At 38.1% G+C, this 9,444-nt stretch overlaps 1 protein-coding gene across 1 annotated transcript; it reads left to right on the top strand.

Annotated features, from left to right (window-relative positions):
* Positions 1 to 3,900: 3,900 nt before the first annotated feature.
* Positions 3,901 to 5,289, top strand: LOC307161788 (general transcription factor II-I repeat domain-containing protein 2A-like; the record flags this gene model as incomplete). Its single annotated transcript, XM_079876732.1, has 1 exon — positions 3,901 to 5,289. One exon carries the CDS (start codon positions 3,901 to 3,903, stop codon positions 5,287 to 5,289), a length of 1,389 nt encoding a protein of 462 aa, XP_079732858.1.
* Positions 5,290 to 9,444: the final 4,155 nt, after the last annotated feature.

Below are 9,444 nucleotides of genomic sequence, written 5' to 3'. Positions count from 1 at the left end.
TTATGTAACGTGCTGTATACATTTTTTTAGGTTATTTAAAAATATTTTATGGTTTCAAAAAATAAAACCTAAACAGAATGTTCCTAGAATGTTATTTGGTTCTCAAAAAAAGAACCAAACGAGAACCAAATACTCAAGAGTGTGTGTGTGTATGTGTGGTTTATAAAGACACAAATGTTTGTAATGACATGGGTAATGCAAAGTAAACATGGTTAACAAGGACACTTCCTGTGTCCTCGTAAACCAAATAGCTTAAAAAACAACATACTAAACTTTTTGAAGATAAAGAAAGTTTTCTGGGTTGGGTAGGTTTAGGGGTTGGGTTAGTGTAAGGGGAGATGAATATACAGTTTACAGTATAAAAACCATTACACCTATAGATAGTCCCCATAAACATTCAAGTATGTGTATGTGTGTGTGTGTGTGTCAGAGTGAATGGAAAAAATGGAAAACCTTCTCTTTTTTATTTTAAAGAATGATATTGCTAGTGTTGAACACAATGTTTAACCCCTTGATTTCATGCGAACTAAAGTGCATTTATTCATTAAATGAGTCAGGTAATTAACTTTGATCCTTTTTATTTCACATACTTTCAAAATGTGCAATCATTACATTACACAAAACATTTAAGATGTCATAGATACAACAAATATTAATAAATCCCATTCAACCATAAGCTACAGTAGCCTACCCCGTACCCCAATTTTGACTGTTTTTGATATATTTTGTTCACAGATTGAGTTTCAAACACCATAAAACAGATCATGAACATTCACATACTGTGATTTCAACACAATAACATCTTTACAGTTCTCAATGATTCACCAAACAAACAGCTGAAAAAAAAGAAAAAGAAGTAAATTTTGGCATTTCACAACAACACTAGTTTTCTGACCTATTTTAAGCTTCCTAAAGTGTTCTTTGTCAAAACAAATTGCCTTTGATGAAATCAGTATGTTGGAACTAATTCCAGTTTTTCTGAACATCACATTTACTCATTTGGATGACTTTGAACAACTTTTTTTCATATGAAAATTTAGATTAGGAAAGTGGGCGAACCTCTTCCCACATGAAGAGCACTGGTGCGGCTTCTCTCCAGTATGAACTCTCTTGTGAGATTTCAAGTATGATGAGGTAGAGAAACTCTTTCCACAGTGAGAGCACTTGTGCAGTTTCTCTCCAGTATGAACTCTCAGGTGTACTTTTAAGGAACTGGATGTAGTGAAGGTCTTCCCACATTCAAAGCACATATGAGGGCTCACACCAGTATGTACAAGCTCATGCTGTTTTAACTTTTGCAGTTGTGTAAAACTCTTTCCACAAAAAGAACAAAAGTGAGGCTTCACAGTAGCATGAACTTTAAGGTGTTTTTGTAAGTATGTCGCCAAAGCAAATGTTTTATCACACTGATCACAGCTGAATGACTTCACTCCAGTGTGAGAGAGCAGATGATTTGTGAGAGCGCTTTTGGATGTGAAACTCTTTCCACACTGAGTGCATGTGAACGGTTTTTCTCCAGTGTGAATTTGCATGTGCGACTTTAAGCATGCTTGGTCAATAAAACTTTTTCCACACTGAGTGCATGTGAATGGTTTTTCTCCAGTGTGAATTCGCATGTGTCTCTTAAGGTCTGGTTCATGTACGTAACTCTGTCCACACTGAGTGCATGTGAACGGTCGTTCTCCCGTGTGAACTCTCATGTGTACATCCAACTTTCCTTTCTCTGTGAAATCCTTTCCACACTGAGTGCATGTGAACAGATTCTCTCCAGTGTGAATTCTCGTGTGTCGCTTAAGGTCTGGTTTATGCGTGTAACACTTTCCACACTCAGTGCAGGCGAAAGATCCTTTGACTCCAGATTTCCCAGCTTTTTTGAGTGTGAATTTCCTTTTAGTCTGGGAAATGACTGTGTTTCCATCTGCAATGCGAAATAATGAGGTTTTTTAAATATATGTTAATGGTCTTCATTCACTTCAATATTGAATATACTTTAAAGAAGGACAAATGTAAAACAAGAAGGAATGTAAGTGAATCTAGTTTCTAGATGTATTTTTTATGTATGTCATGTTTATCTTAATGTTTCTTGTCAGTCATTAAAGAGAATGAAGGAAAACACCAACCTGTTTCTTCCTCTGTATCTTCATCTCTCATTCTGCAGTGTTCTTCCTCAAAGTCCATATTTACAGTAATATGTTAGTAGTTTCTCCTGGAGTAATTCCTCCTGCTTGCTGCTTCTTCTCCTGTGGGAAGATGGGAATATTCCCAGCAATTAAACTCTCATGAACGGCTGTGGGAGCGGCTTCACTGACTGAAGGTGTGAATTGTGGTCGCTGTTGCTCATTTAGCAGATGATCATCACACTTACAATCTGTGAGCCTAGAATTGTTTGCATAATTCAGCTCACAGCCAGACGTTCCCCCAAACCCCTCCTCTCCTCCTACCTACCCCCTCCTCCATTAATGTTAAGAACAAAGACGTCTTTCAATTCTTCAATTATCTCAGCAGTTCAGAGAGAAGCTGAAAGAATATTGATGAGGGTTGAGTGCTGTCATCAGACATCAATTAAACGTGAATGTGTGCAAACCCATACGGTAAAAAAAAAAAAAAAGATTTTCAAATATATTTCTATATTGCTAAAACAGCCAGACACCTCTTAGAGGGCAAGAAGAAGTCATCTGGTACCAAGCCCAGGAAGGACAGGACTTTCCTCTGATCCACATGCAGTTTCTGCCCTTCACCCATCTAATCCCTATGGTCTTGGCCTGTGACTGCCATAAAAATTCCTCAGGACCTCAGCAGCAGTGGGTGAAACAAAAACCCCTTTCACACAGCGAGTTGATCCCGGGAAATTTGGCATAAAATTGCTTGAGTGCCTTCTGTGTGAACGCAAACACGTCCCGGGATTGATGCCAGGATGAGGACCTAGTAACATTGCCGGGATCAGTCCCGGAACACGCCCTGTGTGAACAAAAGCCAGGACCAATGCCGTAAGGCAGGGGTCACCAACACGGTGCCCGCGGGCACCAGGTCGCCCCCAAGGACCACACGAGTCGCCTGCAGGCCTGTTCTAAAAATAGCACTTGTGAGCTGCGTCTGAAATTAAATTTTATTCTGTTGCTATTCTTTTTTAATCACACTTGCATTTATATATATTTAAAAATGACAATAACTTAAAAATATGTTCATTAAACATGAGTTTAGATAAGTTTGGGTGAACTCTGACCTACTCTATTTCAAAAGTGTTTTGCGCGAGACAAAACCAGTGCTCGTGGAGTAAGCTACTCCAGTCCAGTCGGTGGCGGTAATGCACCTACAAGTTGGTTTGCCAACCGCCAATAAACACCAAAGAAGAAGAAGAAGAAGAAGAAGAAGTAAGTTAAGCTAGCGCGCGCGACCGACCGACGAAGATGGTAGCTGAATGCAGATTCTTGCCCCAAAAACATGGCAGAAAAAAGAAAGAAAACTTACCACTTTCACAACGAATGGGAGGAGGAATTCTTTTTTACGACTGTGAAAGAAACCTGCGTGTGTCTCATTTGCGGGGCGACTGTGGCGACGGCAAAGCGGCCCAATGTGGAGAGACACTTCACTACGTGTCACAAAAGCTACCATGCTAACTACCCACCGGGAAGTGCACTACGGACAGAAAAAGCCCGTGAGTTAAAGGCAGCTTTGGGTAAGCAACAGTCTTTTTTCACGAGGCCGGCGAAAAAGTCACAAAAAGCGACCGAAGCCTCGTTTAGAGCTACACATTTTCTGATCAAGAAGAAGAAGGCATTTTCAGACGGAGAAGTTTTCAAAGAAGCAATGATGATAATTGCTAACACTGTACTTAAAGACGAGAAAAATGGAACTGATCTAATCTCAACTCTCTCTGACGTCCAACTGGGTGCATCTACGATGGCTAGACGAGTGTCAGATATGTCTGGTAATTTGGCCGATCAGCTGGACCGGGATCTGGCAAAGTGCAGCTGGTTTAGCATCCAGTGCGACGAGTCCGTGGACAGCAGCAGTACAGCGCAGCTGTTAGTTTTTATCCGGATGGTGTTTGAAGATTTCTCCACAAGAGAAGAACTGCTGACACTACTGCCATTAAAGACAACTACGAGGGGAGTTGACATTTATAACACGTTGAAGGAGTTTTTTGTGCAGAAAAAGGTACCATTGGAAAAGCTGGTAGCGGTGACTACAGACGGGGCTCCTGCTATGATCGGCCGACATACAGGTTTCATTGCTCACTGTAAAAGTGACCCAGACTTCTCAAAATTTCTGCATTATCACTGCATCATTCACCAGCAGGCGTTATGTGCAAAAGTGATCGGCTTTGGACACGTGATGACTCCCGTTGTAAAAATCATAAACGGCATCCGCTCCAAAGCAAAACAACACAGGATTTTCAAGGTGCTATTGGAGGAGATGTCAGCTGAATATGGTGACCTGCTGCTGCACACAGAAATCCGATGGCTCAGCAGAGGACGAGTTTTACTTCGTTTTTTGTCACTTTTGGGTGAAATAAAAGAGTTCAAGCAGTCCAAAGGCGAAGACATCTCACTGCTAGAGGACACAGAGTGGACACTTGACCTTGCATTTTTGACGGACATTACTGGGAAACTAAACGACTTGAACTGCCAGCTGCAAGGCAAAGGTAAGACTGTTGTTGATATGATAAGTGCTTTAAATACATTTAAAGCCAAGATGAACATTTTCTCTGTGGATTTACAGAGAAAAAAGGTGCTGCACTTTCCCTCTGTGCAGTCGGTGCTGAAAGACTATGCTTCTGCATCTGAGACATTTGACAAAGTTGCAGAAAAGTACTGTGAAGTCATAAACAGACTTGGGCAAGAGTTTGAGAATAGGTTTTGTGACCTTCATCAGCTTGAGCCATGTGTATCGTTCATTTCCAATCCTTTCATGAATGTGGACACAACATGGTTTGCTGAGCAACTAAGTGCAACGTTCAACTTGGATGCTGGACAGGTGGAGATTGAAATCATAACACTGCAAAATGACCTCCACCTCAAAGCCTACCAGGCTGCACCAAACTTTTGGTCCCTTGTTGACACAGAGAAGTACAGTGGAGTCTGCACAGAAGCTATGAAGGTTGCTAGCCTGTTTGGTTCAACCTACCTCTGTGAATCTGCGTTTTCTGACATGAACTTCATCAAGAACAAACACAGAACACGCCTCACTGATGCACATCTGAAAGACTCACTCACAGTTGCAGTGTCAAGTTACACACCAGATTACAATACACTGGTGAACAGCATGCAATGCCAGTCTTCCCACTAAAAAAGAAACAGATACCAGATGTTGTCAGTGGCAACATGGCAGTGCCATGGGAAAGTTGAATTAAAATAATGAAGAATTGTTCAATTTAAAAGTGTGTTAAGAAAATGCTGCTGATTTGGTCATTAGTACAAAATATGACAAGATTTATTTAAAAATATGTAAGTTGATTTTGCTAACATTACATAATTGATAACTTTTTGAAACAACATACAGTAGTTCATGATTTGTTAAAAGGGTTTGTCAGTGGCTAGTGAAAATGGGACATTTTTCCTATGAAATGTAGTGATGTAAGTGATCATCTAAAAAGTTAACAATTACTAAGATTAAAGTGCTGAATATTGATATCTGTTTCCCTCCTTATTGTCATTGTTGCTAATTATTGTGAGAAATCATTTACGTGATTAGTTTCTTCACATAGATGAGTATTATTAATAATGTATAACTAAAGGCAAACTGAGCAAATTTGTTATTTCAGAAGAGCGTATCAAACTGGTAGCCCTTCGTATGACTCAGTAACCATGAAGTAGCTCTCAGTTTCAAAAAGGTTGGTGACCCCTGCCGTAAGGGGTGTGTCGTAGTGATGATGCTGAAGCTGAGATAGTTCGCCAGCTTAGTGGAACGGTATGCAGTGCGCTAGTTTATGATCGAATCAGACAAAAAATGCTAAATAAAATGGTTTCTCAAGAGAGAAATCGCAGATCATAAGCAAACTTAGATGCTGTGGAGATATTACATGTCACATTGATGTCACGTGTCTTTACGGGATCTGTGTGAATGCACTCACAGATTCCGGAAAATCCCTGGCAGTGTGAATGAACCAGAATCAAACGATCCAGGGACAAATCCCGAGACACATTATCCGTGTATTTTCCGGAATCTCTGTGTGAAAGGGGCTAAAGAGAGACCATAATGATACATCCAAATCCATTCATAACTATGTCTGGAAACCTTAAAACTGATGCAAACTACATACAGCCATTTCATATTACTCAGAGAAATAAGTATTCTCAGTGACAGCTATTTGTAATGCTACATCTTACACAAATTCAGCTGTTAATGTACAAATGAATAAATCCATGACAGTTCAATCTTTTTCCATCTTGTTTGGACTCTTATTTGTTTAGAATATTGCCAAATGTATTCTTGTGGTGGTTTGGAAAGTGAGAAATGCATTGGTAAAACTTTAAAAGACACTTTAAAGACTTCTGTGTGCTTTATGCAAATGAGTTCCAGAGGGGAACGAAGGATGGGACTGTGACGGGGCGCATAGCGACCGTCACGGCATCGATGTGCTACCTATTACAGTTCACAAAGACTGAGTGCAAATGTTGCTTGTTTGTCAAGCGTGTTAATGTGTTTTGTTAATCATTATATTGTTTCAAATCAGCGGTAACTTAGCCTTTTATCAAAACTCCCACAGTAATCCCGTAGTTTCGTGTGCACACTTATAATATCTATTACTACGGTGATTTATATGCTATAGCTACTATCATCAATACATATCTTGCTGTTTAAAACCTTGTTATTTATTTCACAATCATGATCAGTTTCAATAACCACGTAACACATGTTTTCGTTAATTATGTATCTGTTTATTTAGTTTAAAAGGAACATAGCTTTGACATACCATCTTTGTGTCTTACTGGCGTCTCCGGTTTGTTTGTGTAAAGGAAATTTTGCCGCAATTGGGGGGTTTAAATGACGCTATGACTTCCGGGTCAATTGCAAGTGAACCGGAGTTTGAGTTATTAATTGTTTGACTGTTAGTATGACTTGTGGCTTTGCCAAATGTTAGCTGGAAACATAGAAATAATATTTAGTAATTTTCTAGTGTTATAGATGTAGCATTTCGGCTGTTTTTAAGCATTTATGGACTATTCACCTGAGCCACCCCTGCAATGTAATATTGTGTTGGTATGTGCCAATTTCAGGGGTACCTTTAGTCCTATAAAGATGGGTAGCTTTATTCTCTTGGAAGGCAGGAGAAGAAAAGACATAAGTCTGTGTGATGTTCTAGTGGCTTGTGTAAAGGTCAATTACTAAGCAGCTGCAAAATTTTGATTGTTTTTTTTTTTTTTTTGACTCTTATGTCAATTTATTTTCTTTACTAAACAGTATTTTTTTTTCTTTTTTTTGTTTGTAAATTTGTAATGCCTTTCTTTGGCCTTAATTGGGGTAAATAAAAATATCCCATCTGTTCAAATCCATCCAACTTCTCCTGAGTGTTTACATCTGCTCACGACGACTCAGCCACATTTACCCTCAACAGGGACACACTCACAAAGACAGATCTGCCTGATTCTGATCTTCTCTGATGAGTCCAGTTTTCAGTTTTGCCCAAAACCTGGTCCTCTAATGGTTAGACAGAGATCTAGAGAGGCTTACAACCCACAGTCTCTCGCTCCCACTGTGCAATTTGGAGGAGGATTGGTGATGATCTGGTGGTTCTTCAGTAAGGCTAGAATCAGGCAGATATGTCTTTGCGAAGGACGCATACCTCAAGCCACGTAAAAGATTATCCTAAAATAAAAATTGCTGCATTATTGTGGCATAAAGTCACCCAGCAGCAATGTGACTGACTGATAGGGAGCATGCCAAGATGCATGAAAACAGTGATTGGAAATCAGGGTTATTCCACCAAATATTGATTTCTGAACTCTTCCTAAGTTAAAACATTATACTGTGTTGTTTAAAAATGAATATAAACTTGTTTTCTTTGCATTATTCGAAGTCTGAAAACATGGCATCTTTTTTCGTTATTCTGACCAGTTGTCATTTCCTGCAAATAAATGCTCTAATTGACAATATTTTTATTTGAAATTTGGAAAAAATGTCAGTAGTTTGTAGAATAAATCAAAAATGTTCATTTTACTCAAACAGATACATGTAAATAATAAATCCAGAGAAACTGCTAATTTTGCAGTGGTCTCCTATTTTTTCCAGAGCTATATCAGTATATGATATTCCAATTTACGTTAGAGGTAATATAGCTGATAGTTAACAAATAATCTTCCGTTTATTTGTTTGATGCATAATAAGGTTCTTCTCTTTATTAGTTTCAGAGAAACAACAGTTTATCTTTCCATAAGATAACATAACTCTTCCATAGCCACACTCAAGCAATCTCGGTTCCCCCATCTTAGAATTTACTGCAATCACCAAAGCTCCTCTGGACACAAAAAACACAGCTATATTTTAAAGGGATAGTTCACCCAAAAATGAAAAATATTTCATTAATTTACTCGCCCTTATGTTGTTCCAAACATGTAAGACTTTTGTTCATCTTCGAAACACAAATAAAGATATGTTAATGAAATCTGAAATATTTCTGTCCCTTCATTGATAGTCCACGCAACTAACACTTTGATGCTTCAAAAAGTTCATAAAGAGATCATACACTACAAGAAATATATTTCTTACTTCAAATGAAAACTAGGTTATTTTTCTTACCCCCATTGTTAGATAATTTTGCTTGTTTTTAAGCAAAAATCTTGCTTTTTTTTTTTTTTTTTTGGAAAACCAGACATCTTATATAATTTTACTTGTCTAGTACATGCAGCTTGATTTAAGAATTTTTAGATATTTTAGACTGGAAACCAGACAAAAATGTGACCCGTGCAGTGAGCTACACCTGTTTGAAGTCAATATAGTCAGCAAAGTTAAAGTTTTCTGAGGGTTCCAAAACTAAATCACCAAGCAACTGTTGGAAATCTCAGAAGCGAAGACCAGGAGACTTGGATGTATCTTATTATTAGAATTTATTAGGATTAACCCCTTGAGATGTATCATCTCGTTTTCGAGGGGGTCCTTACAAAGAAACACAATTACAACTTAAGGCACATAAGATTACAATTAACAATACATCAACAAACAAGCAAACAACAAAACACCCCAAAAAAATTTAAATAAATAAAATAAAAATAAATAAATAAATAAATATAACAATAAAAAAAAAAAAAAAAAAAAAAAAGCAACATTACACATAACAACGACAGTTTCAATGATAGCATGTGCAGTCTACTTTAAAATAAGATAGTAAAGATTGTTTAAACAGCCAAAATGAGGTAATGGATCTAATATCTACAGGCAAATTGTTCCAGTCTGATAGGGCTTTAAACATAAATGCTCTCTTACCTATTGTTTTTTTAATACAGG

Source organism: Squalius cephalus (assembly GCF_949319135.1).
Source record: "Squalius cephalus genome assembly, chromosome: 7".
NCBI lineage: Eukaryota > Metazoa > Chordata > Actinopteri > Cypriniformes > Leuciscidae > Squalius > Squalius cephalus.
Note: the sequence above shows the minus strand (reverse complement) of the source record. Positions and strands in the feature narration are given on the sequence as shown.